At 35.5% G+C, this 18,907-nt stretch overlaps 2 protein-coding genes across 2 annotated transcripts; one reads left to right on the plus strand and one right to left on the minus strand.

Moving 5' to 3' along the window:
- The first annotated feature begins 6,180 nt into the window (after positions 1-6,180).
- On the plus strand, positions 6,181-6,778 carry LOC127096017 (uncharacterized). The gene is made up of 2 exons (XM_051034647.1): positions 6,181-6,229; positions 6,307-6,778. The coding sequence occupies exons 1-2, from the start codon at positions 6,204-6,206 to the stop codon at positions 6,776-6,778; spliced, it is 498 nt and encodes a 165-aa protein (XP_050890604.1). The 5' UTR covers positions 6,181-6,203.
- An 861-nt stretch (positions 6,779-7,639) lies between these two features.
- Positions 7,640-8,221, minus strand: LOC127096024 (uncharacterized). Its single transcript, XM_051034654.1, has one exon. The coding sequence runs from the start codon at positions 8,219-8,221 to the stop codon at positions 7,640-7,642; it is 582 nt and encodes a 193-aa protein (XP_050890611.1).
- Between the last annotated feature and the right edge of the window lie 10,686 nt (positions 8,222-18,907).

Here is an 18,907-nt window from a genome sequence, read left to right on the forward strand (position 1 = left end):
TAGGCCCCATGCCTGTAGAATGCTTAAAGCTTGAAAATGAATATTGAAAGGACCATATTCTAAACTCTCTTCTTGTCCATTCTTTGTTTGTTTGTTAGAACTTTTTGATGTGTGTGTTCTTGTGCTAGGGATTCCAACATTGAGCCTAAGTGAAGAACCATTGTCATGAGTTTCCAAGGAGAGAGATCTAAGAGCCATTGAGGATCTTCTAAGAGCTTGATTGATTGATTGATTGCTTGAGTTTATGCTTATGTGATTGCTTATTCCAAAGGATGGGAGCTACTTGGATCATCAATATGATCTCAAGAGAGGAACTCCATTTATGGTCTTGTCTCTTCTCCCTTATCTCTTGTATGCTTAGGACCTTAGTCATTCTTCTTCTTCCCTCCACTCTAACCCAAGCCAAAGCTTTTGTGCAAACATTTAACATCTCTTTTCAAACATTAGAAACCTAAGCCTTATGCTTTTGATTTTCAAACTTTCTTTTCACAATACTTATTTTGAATTGAACTTCTAAGTCAACTTTGACCATATTTTGCATATACTTTTCATTGGTAAATACCACTCATTCAAATACTTTTTGTGGTTTCAATGGCCACTTCCTTAATCAAACTTTTCGTAATCTTTAGCTATTAGGTTTGAGTTATCCTTGAGGTAGATGTAATACTCACCAATATCCTTAGTGATGGACAATGAGTCTTCCATGCTTATTATAGGGTTAACCCCTCACTAGCATGTTGAAGCTATCCTCACATGGTGGATTTGTGGTTTTAGGTTGAGTTTTCTCCCTTGGATAACAAAAGACCTCAAGGCTTTTGGACCAATCAATTCACCAATTCATTTTGAATTTTTCTACCCCGTACTAAGAGGTTTTGATCCTAATCTTTTTTTAAGATGGTACGTAGGCAATGGGTTTATCCATCCAAACACGAAATGTAAATAATTGGTATATTCTTCTCTCATCTCTTCAATCATGTTTGCACAAACAAATTTTCACAAAATACCAACCTTACAACCAAATGTGAAAAGGGCTCCCTAGGAGTACCTAGGATGTTTTGGGTGCTTAAAGATTTTAGAAAACACAAGCAAAAAAGATTTTAAAAGGAGGAAGAGATTTGAAATTAAAGAATTGGGAGAAGATGAAGAGACTAATCCTAAGCAAAAATTTAAAAGTTAAGACTTGAAAAGATCTTACCAATGGGCTGCAATCCAATAGACAAGAATGTCATATAGAAACCCCAAATTTCCCTTGGACTTTTGAATCAAGCAATATCAATACACAATTAGCAAGATGAAGAGTAAGGCATCAAATAAAGATAGCCAAATCTAAGCTTAGCAACTCCATAATCTTCTTCATAATCTCCCATGTACCAGATGACATACTCCTTAAATGGCTTAGAGATAGGCATTAGTCATAGGTTCAAAGTAACAGCTTCAATAAGACCATGTAGAAGATGAACTCAAGTGGGATTTCAATACTTGCTTCAGATGAAAGTTCACTTCATAGGCACTTGGTTTAGAAAAGTTGGCATTGGCCAAGTCCTTTTGCATAGGGAATGTTGCCTAATTCTAAGTCCAATGTCTCAAATTAAAACCAACAGTCCACACAAATATTTTTAGGGTTTTTGTTTATTATTATGTACTTTAAGGTCCTAAGGCCACAAACACAAACAAAATACAAAACAAGTATATACAATCACCATATAATCACAAAATAAAGCTCAAGTGAGCAAAGTAAAAAATGGCATTAAAATAAACAAGTTAAATGGTATTGATAATGGCAAATGAATAAAGACTTGAATTTAAAGTGCATAAAAGTAAAGTGCTTGAAATTAAATGTTAGTTGATTAAAAGTTAGTATTGCTTTTGCTTTTCAATGTTTCGGTCATTCTTTGGAGAACACTCAACCCTCTATTCACAAGCATGGATCCTTGAACCAAGACATCTTCCAAAGGAAGGAAAAAAGACCAAGTTTCCATACAACACCATGAAAGGGGGGAGACTTACAATCTTACTTACTAGAATGCTACGCTTTTGGGTCAAAATTTAGCGTTATGTTAAGCAATCGTAATTGGACTTATGTAGAAGTCACAACTATTTGAGGTCGGGCAATAGAAATTTTAGTGTCAATGCATGTTAGAGACATGATATTATGAACCATACTCCTAAAACATACCACACTTAAAAGAAAATGGCAAAAGGGGTGGACCTAATCTCATTCATACTCATGTTGATTTTGCAATCAACTAGCCTTAGAATATTGAGATATCATAGGTCAAAGATTTCATCAATCCCCTAAATCTAATGATTTTAACTCATCAAAGTCAAAAGCCTTGACCAAGGCCCAATAACGATAGTCAAACTCAACAAGTCAACACAAATAACTCAACACAATTTATTTGCAATTAAACAATTAAAAATCAAATAAAAAATGCATTAAATTAAATTATGGTTGGTCAAAATCCTAAAACCTCATCAAAACACCAAATAAATGGCCATGAGATTTATCATAGGTCAAACAAGGTCAAAGGACCTTGGAGAAAAAATTTCATCATTTTTGGAAACTTAAAAGTATTTTTAAACAATTAAAAATATCCACAAAAACAATTAAATCATGAAAAATATTAATAATGATCCAAAAAATAATTTTAATTCATAAAATGAAAAAGGAATTTATTTAAAACTTTTTGGTGAAAGTCTCATATTTTTTAGATTAATATTAAAATTAAAATGAATTAATGAAAATAAAGCAATTAAACTAAAAATCAGTAAATGCTAAAATACGTGGACCACTTGATCTCCCTCATTAATTGTGGTGGAAGATCAAGTGGATCTCAGTGTGCGTTCCATGATGGACTCTAGTCAAAGTGTTGCACAAGTGGTAATCAAAACCAACGCGTGAGATTAAAACAAAATGAAAGGATCATTTGGTCTGAGACATGTCAATGTATCGTCGGAGCTACAACTCTGGTCTTCTTCTCCGGTGGACCTCACCGGACTGGTCCACCTTCAACCATCACCAAAATAAAAAAGGAGAACATTAATCTAAAGTAAAAATGCTCAGGAGCTCGAATCTGGCCTCAATTTCATCTAACTCCAAGTATATTGAAAGATACAGGGAGTTGAATTTTGAGGATCACGATCTGAGTTGCTTTGATTTAACCTCAAAGAAACTTAATCTTCTTGCCTACATTGGTAGGACTTCAGACAACCAAAAATCAAGAAGAATTATGGAGAATTGAGTGAGAATCGAAGAGATGAAAAATTGAGAAAATCACCTTCACTGCAGGTTCAGATGGCCCCGATCTTGCTCTCAATTGTGCTTAGCCTTGCTCTTGATGCTTGATGGAGTATAAATGAATCAAGAAAGAAGCAGGACTCTTGGATATTTGAATCTCAAAATAGTGGAGATTCAAACTCGATTTCCAATGGAAATCCTCAAGGTTATCCTTTGAATGAGGGTGTTTAGGGCTTGGAATTCAAAGCTGGCGCGCAAGGGTCCTCAATTCTGAGTGAATGAGCTTCTATTTATAGCCAAGGCATTGTTATTTGCACACTTGTTTCAAACTTTCAAAAATAGCAACTTCACTTTGCATGGATGTATGGGTGTGTGATAGGCCCATATAATGATTCATTCAGGTTGAAAATTATGTGTAAGCATTGCTGAAGTCATGTTAACAAGCCATGCATTCGTGTATGGAAGATGGAAGTTCAATCATGCCAAATGGTGATCCAACTTTAAGCCATGCACAATTCACTCATACTTTGTCCAAATGGGATGAAATTGGACTTTTTTGAAAGGTTATATCAAGAGGAACAACTTTCATGTTGAACACTTTTTCATTTGAAGCTTGGATCATGATGAATTTTAAGGTGGAAGTTTGAAAAATCAAACATATAAAAAAAATTCTAAGTACCAAGCCATATGTTCACTTCTTCCATCTTGGGTAACTTTTTCTATGGACTTAAAATGAGAAAAGTTCCTTCATCAAAGTTGTATCTCTCTCAAAGTACTTAAAATTGGTCACAAATTTGACCTCATTTGGATTTATCATGAAGGAGTTATGCATTTTATATTTTGAGGAAAATCACTTGTTCAATGGTATTGGCCCAAAATGACCTATAATGTCTCCTCATATCACATGCATTTAGAAGTTGAATTTGCTCTTCCTCCAAACATCAAAGTTGAATTAGATATCTTTAATTTGATTGTGAAACTTGAATGGATTTCATCTCATAAAAATTGAGCAAGTTATGATCTTGGGAAGTGGACCTCCAAATTAGGGTTTAGACAAAATGACCTATAATCTTTAACCATAAAAAATGACTTTCCAAGCAAAAATAGCTTTTGACCTTAATATTAAAGTTATTTGGAATGTCATTTAGAGTAACTTTTCTATTTGAATAATTTTCATATGATAAAAATTGTAGGAGATAGGGTTTAGGGAACCCCAGTTTTGATCAGTTGAATTCCTCTAGTCAACCATCATGAACCAACTTGCTATCTTGAAATTCTCTTGACTTTTGGGACTCATGGAGGATCATATATGCATAAGATGATGAAATGTGGAGTATCCCTTGAAATATTTGATCAAATGGTGAAGGAACTTGTTGAAGAAGTTACACAAGATACCTAGATGAATTAGGGTTTCCAAGGTAAACAAACTTCAAACTCTTGATGATTTCTTGATCAAAATAAAATGTGAAGATCATGGGGACTCATATATGATGCTTAGAGCCATAGTAAACAAAATCTTGATTGGCCTCCTTGTAATGAGAGTCTTAAACTCTAGATGTGAGCTTGATAGATCAAAGGTGAGCATGTGCCCTACCTATAAAAGAGTTAGATTATACAGAGATATATTTTTGGAATTTTGGTTAGTAAACAAAGAAAAATGAAATATGATACAATCAAGTGTGCTTGGTGATCTCTCCCAATGCAAACCCAATGAATGAAGGGTAAGGAGGATGCCAAGGTGTGATCCCAATGCATATGATGATAAGAGCATGAGGGATCTTAGGATCAAAATTGGGGTCTTACAGGTGTCTTCAAGCAAAACCGCATGATACCCGAAATGTTCAGCAAGATGGGTAATCATGCCCCCAACAGAAATACCTCCGGAATCTGCCCGACAAACTCTCCCCAAGTAATCGGCTACAAAGGCAGCAAGATTGATGGCCTGATTTTGTGCCATCGAGTACATGAAAAACAACTCCCGCTGAGTTGCCACGCCCGTGTTGTCACCTCGTCCAAACAGGGTGTACGCCAAACCTTTTTGGGCATAGCGGAAGCATGGGTTCTGGATGACGAAAGCTTTTTCACCTTTTGAGGTGTAATCAGTCCTCCCAGTGATGGCAGTCCATAAATCTTTTGGAGAAAATCCATCAGGGACCGCACCTGGTCCATACAGTGGGAGTCGGAGAATACCTGTCAACTCCTTAATAGAAAACTCATGATCATTGTTAAACAAGTGGAATCGGAGAGTACCATAGTAGTACCTCGTCGTGTTAATTCACCGCTTCTCCAATTGGAACTCGAGGGTGCTCAAGAATTCGAGTGTGATGCGCTTATAGGTCAGCGCTTCGAGGCTCATGAATTCCAACATCCCAAATACATGGAACATCCTGTCAACTTCAATTTTAAGGCCTAAATCAGTAAGAGTCTGTTCACACATATACCGATTTTTTATTGTCATATAAACTTATAAATTATAAGCTCAAAAAATGTTTTATCAAACATAACTTATATAAATTATAAATTAAAGGAGATTATAAAGAGAGAAATGAATATAACCTATTAATTTCAATGAACTAAATTTCTTTGATTAAAATTAATTATTCTCATTTCTCACAATAATCATGTTGATCTTATTTTATATATATATTAAAAACAAAAAGAAAATCTTTAAAATGAAAATAAAAAATTATGAATGAGTCAATTAGGAGAGAGATTCTGTCGCTATACCTTTTCAAAATGAAAACTAAATCTCTCAATAAGATGGTGTGAATGCCGTCTACTCCAACAATATATATTGAATGAATGAAATACAGCTTTTCAAAATCAAGTGATTGTGAGGTACTATACATCCCTCTAATATTCTTTCAATCTCTATATAAATTTACGTAAATTTCATGAATATATATATATATGAATAAATTTTGTTGTTGTTACAGTAAAAAACCCCACAGCCGATCACGTAATTATGATGGAAAGTCAATATGATATAAGGTAAGGATGTATCAAGAACTTCAACATTTATATGCTTTAAATAGGCAAAGACAATAATATTTTACTTATCTATGTAGGTTCAGCGACAAAGCGAGGGTGGAGATAGTAGCATTGAGTTCGATGGTATTATGCTTTCTATTAATTATCTTTCCAGCACTAAAGGTATCGTCCTTTGGTAGTAATTTCATGGGATTTATTGTTGATGGTGTTCCTCTCATTTCCTGTCTTCTTGTTATAACCTTCCAAATAGTAATATTTGTTATTATAGCAAACCATCCCGTTAACAAGACCATATTTCCAATCTTATATATATTGCTTCTCTTAACTGCAACATCAGTTATACAAATCAGCTTTATTTCATTTATGTCTGCTATCTTTATTTTGTTCACATGGATTCTCACAATTGCAATTATTCTTTGTATTAACAGCCAAGAGATCAATGATGCAGATATAGCATCCTTCAATGGATTCCGAATATTTTTAACAATAATTTCTGTAATTTCCCTACTTTGGAATGCTAATAGCATATTTCACCTTTGTTATCCTTAATTCTATTTTCTTCTCCTCGATGGAAAATATCTAAATCGATTATCTTTAAACTGATTATGTGTATTAATAGTACTTAGGATTTTCGAGCTCATCAATGCTAATTTATAGTTTTTTTAATATATTCGTCTTACTTGAAATTATTTAATTCAATGTTAAAATAAATCTCTTATCATTTAATTTAATTTAAATGTGTTAAGATAACTACTTATACACTAATATCTCTTATTTATTCGAGATTTTTCCAAAAATAATAACAATATATCATGATGACTAAATAATAATAATAATTTATTAGGATGACTAACATATATTTTTTATCTTAAATCATTTTTAAACTTTTAGAAAAAAATATTGAAGTTTATTTGATCATAATTTTTCTTAATTTTAATGATAAATATATTGAAATTTTAAAAATTAAGAATAATTTTATTATAGAAATTTAAATTTGATTTTATAAATGATATGAGTTAGTGGTGGTGGTTGTTAGAGAGATAATAAGAAAAATAAAAATATAAATGTGATAACAATCTTTTTAAATTCGGCTTCATCGATGGTCATGGGGTTAATGAGTTGTTGGTTAAATCATAAAAAGAGGTTTCTTATTTCTTCGAGCGTAATCAAACAATTCATTAATTACTAACACACCATCCAACATATCGTGATTCAGAATGAAGGTTGATTAACGGGTAGATATAAGCTTTTCAAAAACGTTCTTCATTCTTCTATCAATAACTTAAAGATGATTTGATAAACACTTCCAACTAGACAAATGGGTATGTAATTATTCAGGTCCATAGGTTTAGCCTTTTTGGAATTAGTGCGAGAAAGGACGTAGAGAAAGCCATGGGAAGAAAATTTTCATTAACACAATGAAACAATGATGTCACATGCCACTTTATAGAACCCTACAGTGAATCCATCTGAGTTGAGAATTTTGCCCTTAGCCGAATACCAAATGATATCCTTAATATCCAGAAGAAATAAAGGAGCTTCAAGATTAACTTTGTCTTCCACATATAATTTTTTGAAACAAACTCCTTCCAACTTATGCCTCCTTAGGTTAGGATCTTTGAACGTGCAATTAAAGTGATCAAAAACTAGTGAATTAATCTCGTCAACATCTTCAATAATTGAATCTTCATGGAAAAGAGAAAAAATACAATTGCCCTTTTGTCTTGCCTTCATAAAAGAGTGAAAATACTTGGAGTTTTGGTCGCCTTCTTTGAACCAAGTGCATCTAGAATTTTGTCGAATGATAGATTCTCTTTGGTGTAATTGCTCCCAGACACAAGATTGAGCTAAAGATCTATTTCTAGAAACAGAAGAAGGAACCGACTCAGATACATTTGCCACAACATCATCTAGGACTCTTAGCTCCTTAACAACTTCCTCGAAGCCCAAGTTTTTCCTCCCAAATACTTCAAAAATCCAAACTTTCAGCATTGCTTTTAGCCTCTTAAGCTTCTCCTTAAAAATAAAATACTTATTTCCCTGAATCAGTGACAAATTCTAACTCTCTTGCACTAAAAGAATGAAAGACGAATGATCAATACAAGAAGAGAAAAACGACGTCGGTTTCAAATGATCGGGCAGCGGAATCCCCGGCTAACTCTGCGTAGTGTGGTCAATTGCCAAAATTTAATTTGGTTTATTTAATTAACAGAATTTAAATTAATAATAATAATGTGTTTATTATTATTGTCTTGTGGTGATCTGTTATGATCTTAGTTTTCATTTATTTTGTTTTTGGAATTTTAAAATACGGCCTGCGTGTCGTGCCTCTCTTTTAATCTCTTAATGTAATTTCTTTTCACATCTCACTCTCTCTTATGTAAAATGTGTTTCTTTTATATAACTTAATGTTATGAAGAAAGAGAAGAATACAATATCAAAGGAGGACAACCTTAAAGATCTTGTTTGGAGAAGCTTAGATCGTTATTAGATTAGCTTAGGTTCTCTCATTGACTTGGGAGAACGATTGCGCTAGGGGCCATAACTATTTCATTTTGTATGTATGTTGATGCATGTGAATGTATGTTATTTCATGTGAAAGACGATTTGTATGATAAATGAGCCGGTGAGATCAAAGTTATTTCAAATTCCATCAAATTAAATATTAAGTTTATGCTTTCCAAGTTTTAGCACTCATCAAGACTAGTATCGAATAATGTAGGTTTCGCCTATGCGAGGTGCATGTTCTGTATTAGTAAGGTGCGGTTGGATAATTGTAATATCCAATTGCTAAAACAATGGTTCAAACATAACTAAACAAATTATAATAAGATTATATACGTTTAGAAGTAAGAGTTGGAAATGATCCATATGATTGATTGGAATAAGGAGTTATTCACCCAACTAAAATATTCAAGAGTCATTTATTTTGAGTAAAATAGTAGGAGCATATTTAATTAAAGGCCTAATTGAATATGTTATTCAATGATACTTATATTTTCATATTTTTCATGTAGGCTACCATGACAACAAACACCTCTAACAACATTTTTCGATCAATCCTTGATAAGAAAAAATTGTCTCAAATAAATTTTCTGGATTGGCACCAAAATCTGAGGATTGTCCCCAAGCATGATAAAAAGTTGTATGTCTTGGAGGAACCTTCTAATTATGCACCTAAGGCAAAAAGATATGCTTAAAAGAAACATGTTGATGATGCCAATGAAGTTGCTTGCCTCATGCTAGCTACCATGAACTCGGAGTTGCAAAAGCAACATGAGAACATAGCAGCGTTCGATATAATCAGACACCTGAAGATGCTCTATCAAGAGAGGGCAAGGCATGAAAGGTTTGAAGTTTCAAAAGCCCTTTTCAAGGCAAGTTAGACGAGGGACCCCCTATAGGTCCCCATGTGCTCAAGATGATTGGGTATGTGGAGAACCTTGAGAGATTGGATTTTCCCCTCGGAAAGGAACTTGCAACTGATTTAATCTTGTAATCGTTGTCAGAGAGCTTTAGTCAATTTGTCCTTAATTTCAACATGAATGCTATGGACAAAACTCTTCCTGAACTGCTAAGCATGTTAAGAACTTCTTAGCAGAATTTGAAGTCAAAAGGGAAGACCATTCTGATGATCGAAAATGGAAAGAAACAAAACAAAAGGCCCACCAAGTGGGGTGGTAAAGGGAAAGGCAAGGAAGTTGCCAAGCCCAAACCCATTGCTCTTTCTTTGAAGCCTAGTGGAGGCATAGAAAAGGATGGCACTTGCTTCCATTACGGTAAGACCGGATACTGGAAGAGAAACTACCCAAAATACTCGGAAGATAAGAAGAATGGAGTTCAAACTTCAACTTCAAGTGTTTTTGTTATTGAAATTAATCTATCTACTTCTACATCATGGGTATTAGATACTGGATGTGGTTATCACATTTGTACAAATGTGCAGGGGCTAAAAAGGAGTAGATATTTGGCAAAAGGTGAAATTGATCTTTGAGTTGGCAATGGAGCAAAGGTTGTTGCTTTAGCCGTAGGAACTTATGTATTGACTTTACCTAATGGTTTAATAATTCAGTTAGAGAACTGTTATTATGTACCTGCAATTAGCAGGAATATTATTTCCGTTTCTTGTTTGGACAAGTTTGGTTTTTCATTCATAATAAAGAACAATTGTTGCTCCATTTATTTGAATGATATATTACATGCTACTGTACAAATGAATAATGGATTATATGTCCTTGATCTTGAAATGCCTATTTATAACATTAATACTAAAAAGGATGAAACTTAATGAGTTAAATCCAACTTACCTTTGGTATTGTTGATTAGGACACATAAATGAGAAACACAATTCCAAACTCCATAATGATGGACTCTTGGACTCTTTTGATTATGAATCATATGAGACATGCAGATCTTGTTTAATTGGAAAGATGACAAAGTCTCCATTCACAGAAAAAGGTGAAATAGTTAATGATATTTTGTCCCTCATACATACTAATGCATGTGGACCAATGAATGAATGATACACATGTGTTTGGAAGACCTAACATGAATGAATGATACATATGTATTTGGAATGAATGAATGTAGATGAATCTCAAGTCATAGGTTGGACAAAATATGGAAAAGTTGAGGGAAATTTTTGGGGTACGACAATACTAGAGCAAGAACTTCTGCTGGGGAGTTCTCTGAGAAGAACCGAGTAAAAAGGAGATTGATAGAAGAACTTGATGTCTCTACTAGGGAAGACGGATGTCACGTAAGATGACTGTCTACTAGGGAATAAGCTTCCAGATAAGGTTCCCTAAGAAGTGTGAGTGTCGGGGAAAGTCCTAAGAAATCCCTACAAGGATCTGGTGAGGGAATTGTATATCGTTTGGGAATATCGGGGACAACGTTGCTAAGTATTTTCTGCTTGGGGAATGAAATACAAGGATACTTGTTAGGGGGATTGTCCGTAAGACTGACTAACTAGGATGTACAGTGAGAAAAGAGATCAGGAGAAGCTTAGTTAGAAGTCTATTACCGACTGAGCTAGGGATTGATCCAGACTCTCATGAAGAGTCATGAGTCTCAACTTATGTTATGTATGCATGTAATGTTATGTTATGCATGCATGTTATGTTATGTTATGTATGCATGTTTATAGTTTGTAATGGCATAATGCTCCACATCCATGGATATGCGACATTTGATATGATGCATGAATGTGATGTCGTGGATGATTTTTCTGTGGATGATATATTCTTTTGAATAACAGGGGACCTTCAAAAAGTGGCTTTTGAAGGATGGGTTTTGGAATTGTCAATGAGGATGGGCTTTGGGATTTCTGAGACGTTGATTGATGTTGAGCTCTTTGGTTATGAATGTTGGGTGCCAAACAAGATCGGGATTTTCGGGTAAATGCCAAATGAGATTGGGTTTTTTGTAGGGTATTGAATGCGAAGTGAGGTTGAGCTTTTTCTGGTGTGCCAAGTAAGATTGGGATTTTACGAGGTGTCAAGTAAGATTTGGCTTTTGTGAGGTTCCAAGTAGGATTAGGCTTTATGAGGAGGTCAAGTAGGATTGGGATTTATGAGGAGGTCGGATTCAAGTTGTGTGCATATGTCAGATGAACGAGATGATATACATGATTAGATGCTAGAGTGAAGTGACATAATTTATGCATCACGATGATTTATGCATTGACTTGAATATTTCATCGAGCTCCCCTATGGTAGGTCATGGGTGGTTAAGGCTTAGATGGGTTGCTTGTATTACAAGGCTGCTTGTCAAAAGATGGTAGGGTATTACGTCAACATGATTTCTTGATACTCGTTTTGAACTTGATGATTGTTGATGTACGGCAGAGCTTGTATGTGCATCTTGAAAGTATTGAGAGGGCTTTCCCCCGAAGTATCCTATAGTTTCCCTAGTCTATTGGATCTTTGAAGAGATTCTCCTCAATATGAGTTTTGAAGTAGCTTGTTCATACCATGTACTTGATACAACCTACCAATGTACAAGCCTTGGAGATATTTGTCCTCGACTAATCAACTCTTTGATGATCTGCTCATGATCAACCATTTTTTAGGAGCGGTTTCTTTTTGTCCAGCCATTGCAGCGATCTGCCCCAGATTAATTGAACCTTGGAGGGTATTTCCTTTGTTTGTAGGTCTTTTGAAGGATTTGTCTAAAAAGAAACTTCGACCCCACCATGCTGTGATATGACCTTGATATGAGTTGCCTCAATATTTGAGTCTCAAAAGGTCTTCCCCTAATTATTAAGGTCTGGAGGAGTGTTTTGAGAAGGAACTTGGATCCCTCCATGTTGTGATATGAACTTGATAAGGACTGCCATAGTATCTAAATCTTGCAAGGTATGCCCCTGATTAACTAGTGCTTGGAGGTGTGAACCTAGGTTAACCAATTCTTGGAATGATTTTCCTCTGGTTAATAGGATCTTCAGATCATATGCCCTTATGATAATTAGCCTTTGCCCCTGATTAGTATAACCTCTTAGGTGTTTTGCCCTTAGTTAGGAGCATCTTGAAACATTTATCCTTTGATCAGATCATTGCTGAATTTTCCTTGATGCTAAGTATTGATTTGCAAGCAAAATTGTTTCCTTTTTTGAAAAAAGTAATTCTAACGCGATGCACATGCAAGTCTTTTGAAATCGAAAATCATTATGGAAAACATATGTGGTATGTAGGTGGATGATATTTGGCCATGAGATTGGAGCGAATGAAGATGTGAAAAAACAATATGGTTAGTGATGATTTAACAAACATTCAAAGTCAGTTTAACGCAAAGTTTGTTGAGTATGCTTTCATAGTGAACTTAGCTTCAATTTGGACTTTTGAAGGTTGTAACGTGGCATGGTTCACGGTTTAAGAAACAAAAGATATAAGGCTCAAATTTTAATTTTAACCCATCATATTCTTCTTGATGTTCTCCACTCCTAAATCCAATTAACTCAACAGATGCATTCAGTCTACAAGAGAACTTTGGCAATCATGATGATGAAAGAGATACAATGGTTTAAGCACTTGATGAGATTTTTGAGGTGGAAGTCATCTACTTTCATTTACAAACTTGTTTCCATTTTTCCTTTTTCTTTTATTTTTTGTTTTTGATCCCTATTTTTGCATGAACCAATTTTTTTTGAATTTGCGGTCCATCGGGATACCCTAACTTTTGCCTAAGTCAACTTTTTTCAGTTTTTTTTACTTCTTTTTTGACTTAGCGGACTCTTTTTTTTTGGGAAATAAATCTTGAGTTTTTGCTTTTGGTTTAGAATGGTTACAACTGCCATATTGACTTTAGTGAACTTTATCTTTATTGCTTCCTCGATGTTGAATGGTGTGAGGAAGAAGATGTGGTGAGCTTTATTTCATTGCTTCCTCGATGTTGAATGATGTACGCGAGGAAAGGGATGTGCTTACACCTGTTACTTATGTGATTATATGTATAGACTCTCTTGTATTAGGATGCCTCGTTGGATTAACTGAAATCTACCCCGACCCTGGTTAAGATTAATGTTTCTTATAAATAAATAAATAAAAGAAACACTGACTCTTGGCTCGAGGGGGTTGACTACGAATTATCTCCTTATTTGTGTAATGTTTGAGGAGTAAAACAATACCTTACATCGTCAGCCATGTCTTACTATTAAAAACATACGTCAACAAATTCAGTTATTTTTATTTACATCATTCTCCTCTTAGGTTTGTTAATAGGTGAGAAGGGAAAATAAAAGGTGTTGATTTTATATTTTATGATGGCATAAGAAAGAGTGAAAGTGAATGGATTGACTTCAAAAATATGCATGCTCATTTTATCTGAATTACTAATCAAAAGGTACAAATTTACAATAGATGGAACTTAGAAATAAATAATTTACAAATGGAAATCAAAGGCCTAATGATCCCAATGACGAGCTTCTTTGTTGATCCACCAGTCTTGAGAGATAATTCTTGGTGTTCTGGAACTTGTCCAATTAAGGGGTGTTCTTGTTTTTTCTTCTGCTAGGCATACATATTATGCTGGCAAGGTTGTTGATGTTGTTGATACTATTACTTTTGATGTGGGGGAATCACCCATAGTAATGGCATTTGAGGTGATGCTTAAGCCTGGGATTGGCATGGTGAATGGGTGCCTTCTCTCCTTAAAAGGACTTATATTTCTTGAGTTCCTTAGCTTCTTAAGGATTTCTTTGAGTTCACTTGTGAGTATCAGGAAGTTTGCTAGCTGGGCGACAGTTGGATAAGGGTGAAGAAGGATATGCATATAAATGTGTATGTACGCAAATGCATGAAGATGCATGGGTATTCAAAATATTTGTCCTTTGTTTTTTAGGTATTCTAAAACAATTCATGAAGATGCAATACAATGCGGTGTTAGGATAAAAATAAATCTAAGGAAACCCAAACGGGTTTAGGGATAGTAACAGACATAAGGAAACCCCTACGGATTTAGGGATAGTGATAGACACAAGGAAAACCCGAACGGGTTTAGAGATAATGTTGAATATAAAGATACCTTATTTAGTAAGGCTACTTATGTTGGTGTAAGCCCTAGAGGTCAATACTTTTGGTACTTGTATCGAGTTATTTATTAATAATAAAAGGCTTTTTCTTTATTACGTTTGTTTAATAAAGTCCCTAGAATAGCTAGTCTGTTTAATGTATCAAGTATGACTTAATCATGAGATCACATTAAACATAAGGACATTATTCTTAAAGTATCCGTAGTCGAGCTTTAGTGTGAAGTGGGATAACATTAAAGCATTAAGACTATTATGTTTGTAGACTGATGATCACATCTCATGGATCATGGATAAAGAGTTATCAAGTCTTAAACATAGGTATGAATATTAGGAGTAATATTTATACCGGATTGACCCACTATGAGAATACTATATAGAAAGTTATGAAAAGTGTCATAAGTTATTCTCATGGTGATAATGGTGTATACCACTCTTCGACCTGAAACCACTATGGACCCTAGATGTAGAGTCGAGTGCTTTATTGCTGATCAAACGTTGTCCGTAACTGGATAACCATAAAGACAGTTGATGGGTACTCCACGAAGCATGCTGAGGGACATGAGTGACCTAGATGGAATTTTCCCATCCTATATAACAGGATAAATGTCTATGGGCCCAATATTGAACTGAACAAGGATGACACGGTCTATGCCTTGTGTCCAATATAGACATAAGGGCAAAAGGGTAATTATATACATAAGTATTATCACAGAAGGAATTGTCAGATCACATGACATTTTCGTGTCTTGGGTAGCAGTGATGTGTTGCTAGATACCGCTCACTGTTTATTATGTTAAATACATGATTTAATATAATTGCCAATGCCGCGAAAACCTACAGGGCCACACACAAAGGACAGATTGATGAGAGATAGAGTAACTAAGGAACACCGTAAGGTACGGTGCCCTTAAGTGAATTGTAGAACATCGTAAAGGTACAGTGTACTTAAGTAGAATACGAAATATGGTAAGGTACCATGAGCTTAAGTGATTTTGGGCATATTATAAGATATGGGCCAAAATACACTTAAGTGGACTTTTTAGCTTGAAGCTCACACAAGTGGTTCTATAAATAGAACCCTTGTGCAGAAGCATTGAGCGCGGTTGCATTATTTTCGTTTTCTCTCTCTCTCTCTCTCTCTCTCTCTCTCTCTCTCTCTCTCTCTCTCTCTCTCTCTCTCTCTCTCTCTCTCTCTCACACACACACACATACACACACACACTCACTCAAAGCCTTCATTCGTACCAGCTAGCACTGTGATTGAAGGAATCCGTTCGTGTGGACTGAGTAGAGACGTTGTCATCGTTCAACATTCGTGATCGCTCCGTGGATCTGCATCAAAGGTTTTTGATCGTCACAAGAGATCTGCACCAAAGGTTTCAATTGTCACAAGAGGTAAATATTCTATCACTGATCATGACCATTCGTAAGGATCTCTAAAGGAGAAAATTTTAATTTCCGCTGCGTTTTGGATCGCAATTCTCCTTCAGTGGTATCAGAGCCACTTACGAAACCATGACTCGGATAGCTGTTTATTTTCTGTATTAATATGATTAAAAGACAGAATGAAACAATTAATTAAAAGGGTAATTAAATTTGGCATCATGAGTGTACGAGTTGGATGATTGATGTTGACTATGCTTCAGAACCGACATTAGTATGGTGAAGCAGCGATACATCGATCGTCCATAGGTTACGCAATTGAGACCTATCAACTTATATATGATATAAGTAATCCTAATGCAAAGTACGGTATATGTGATATACTGTTTCTGTTTCGTTCATTCAAACACTAAATGGTTGTTTTCCTTTGAGCGATCAATGGTCATTTGCTTCGGAATCCGACATTAGTATGGTGAAGCAATGACCTGTTGATCAATCATACTGAATCAACAATCGAGGTGTGTTTGACGGTCTGAAATTGGTGCATTAGGGTTAGTGACGACGCAAGGGTTGTGCCGTCAAGGAGTTGTGAATTTAGGGCTTTTTGGAACACGTCTGTTGACTATTTCAAAGTTCTGTTATTTTGGCCGCGTGACGTTCGTCACGAGCTTGTGACGATCGTAACAAGCTGGACGTGACGGTCGTCACGTGCTTTGTGACGGTCGTCACATTCACAAATCCAGAATTCTAGGCGTTTCTGTTTTTGGCCGCGTGACGTTCGTCATAGGCCTGTGACGATCGTAACAAGCTTGTGACGGTCGTAACAGGCTTGTGACGGTCGTCACATTCACAGAGTCAGAATTCTCGGGGTTTTCAGTTTTGTGACTGCGCAAGAGTCATGTTGATGCAAAACGATGTCCATTTCAAATGAATTGTCATTAAAAAATTTTGGACAGGGGCGCTGCCCCCTTGACCCTCGTCCGCTGACCGGGCAGCGGAACCCCCGGCTAACTCTGCGTAGTATGATCGGTCGCCGAAATTTAATTTGGTTTTAATAAATTAAAGGAATTAAAATTAATAATAATAATAATGTGTTTATCATTATTGCCTTATGGTGATCAGTTATGGCCTTAGTCTTCCTTCATTTTGTTTTGGGTTTTTTAATACGACCTGCGTGTCGTGCCTCTCCTTTAATCTCTTAATGTAACTTCTTTTCTCATCTCAATCCCTCGTATGTAAAACGAGTTTCTTCTGTAATGTAATGTTATGAAGGAAGAGAAGAAGACAATGTTATGAAGAAAGAGAAGATTTCAATATCAAAGGAGGACAACCTTGAAGATCAAAGGAGGACAGCCTTGAAGATCTTGCTTGGAGAAGCTTAGATCGTTATTAGGTTAGCTTAGGTTCTCTCATTGGCTTGGGAGAACAATTGCGCTAGGGGCCATAACTGTTTCATTATGTATGTTGATGCATGTGTATGTATGTTGATGCATGTGAATATATGTTGATGCATGTGAGAGACGATTTATATGATAAATAAGTCGGTGAGATCATAACAATTACAATTCCCTCAAATTAAATATTAAGTTTATGCTTTCCAAGTTTTAGCACTCATCAAGACTAGTATCAGATAATGTAGGTTTCGCCTACGCGAGGTGCATGTTCTATATTAGTAAGGTGCGATGGGATAATTGTAATATCCAATTGCTAAAACAATGGGTCAAACTTAACTAAATAAATTATAATAAGATTATATATGTCTAGAAGCAAGAGTTGGGAATGATCCATATGATGGATTGGAATAAGGAGTTATTCACCCAACTGAAATTTTCGAGAGTTGTATGAGATACAATTGGAAGGAGTTCCTACCTAAATAACCTAGTTTTATGTAATCCGCCTACGCGGACTTAGAACAAAGTGAAATATGGATCTCGACCCACTAGAAAATCTTCCAACGGGATTTTCCGAATCAAATGATGAGGGTCATTTGTTTTGAGTAAAATAGTGGGAGCATATTTAATTAAAGGCCTAATTAAATATGTTATTGATACTTATAATTTCATTAATTCTTATGTAGATTACCATGACAACAAACACCTCTAACAACATCTTGCGATCAATCCTTGACAAGGAAAAATTGTCTGGGACAAATTTCCTGGATTGGCACCGAAACCTGAGGATTGTCCTCAAACATGATAAAAAGTTGTATGTCTTGGAGAAACCTGTTCCTGAAGAGGAACCTCCTAGTTCTGCACCTAAGGCAGAAAGAGATGCTTATAAGAAGCATGTCGATGATGCCAATGAAACTGCTTGTCTCATGCTAGCTACCATGAACTCAGAATTGCAAAAGCAACATGAGAACATGGCAGCGTTCGATATGATTGAACACTTGAAGATGCTCTATCAAGAGCAAGCAAGGCATGAGAGGTTTGAAGTTTCAAAAGCCCTTTTTCAAAGCAAGTTAGCTGAGGGAGCCCCTGTAAGTCCCCATGTGCTCAAGATGATTGGGTATGTGGAAAACCTTGAAAGGTTGGGTTTTCCCCTCGGAAAGGAACTTGCGACTGATTTGATCTTGCAATCGTTGCCAGATAGATTCAGTCAATTTGTCCTAAATTTCAATATGAATGATATGGATAAATCTCTTCTTGAACTGCTAGGCATGTTAAGAACAGCTGAGCAGAATCTGAAGACAAAAAGGAAGTCCATTCTGATGATCGGAAATGGAAAGAGACAAAACAAAAGGCCCACCAAGCAGGGTGATAAAG

Source organism: Lathyrus oleraceus, chromosome 1 (genome assembly GCF_024323335.1).
Source record: "Lathyrus oleraceus cultivar Zhongwan6 chromosome 1, CAAS_Psat_ZW6_1.0, whole genome shotgun sequence".
NCBI lineage: Eukaryota > Viridiplantae > Streptophyta > Magnoliopsida > Fabales > Fabaceae > Lathyrus > Lathyrus oleraceus.

Excerpts from the sequence above, each read along its gene's own strand:
- LOC127096017 (XM_051034647.1), top strand. The coding sequence starts at position 6,204 with ATGATGGAAAGTCAATATGATATAAG. Across the intron at positions 6,230-6,306 it reads GAAAGTCAATATGATATAAG|GTTCAGCGACAAAGCGAGGG; the intron begins GTAAGGATGTAT and ends TTATCTATGTAG.
- LOC127096024 (XM_051034654.1), bottom strand. The coding sequence starts at position 8,221 with ATGCTGAAAGTTTGGATTTTTGAAGTATTTGGGAGGAAAAACTTGGGC.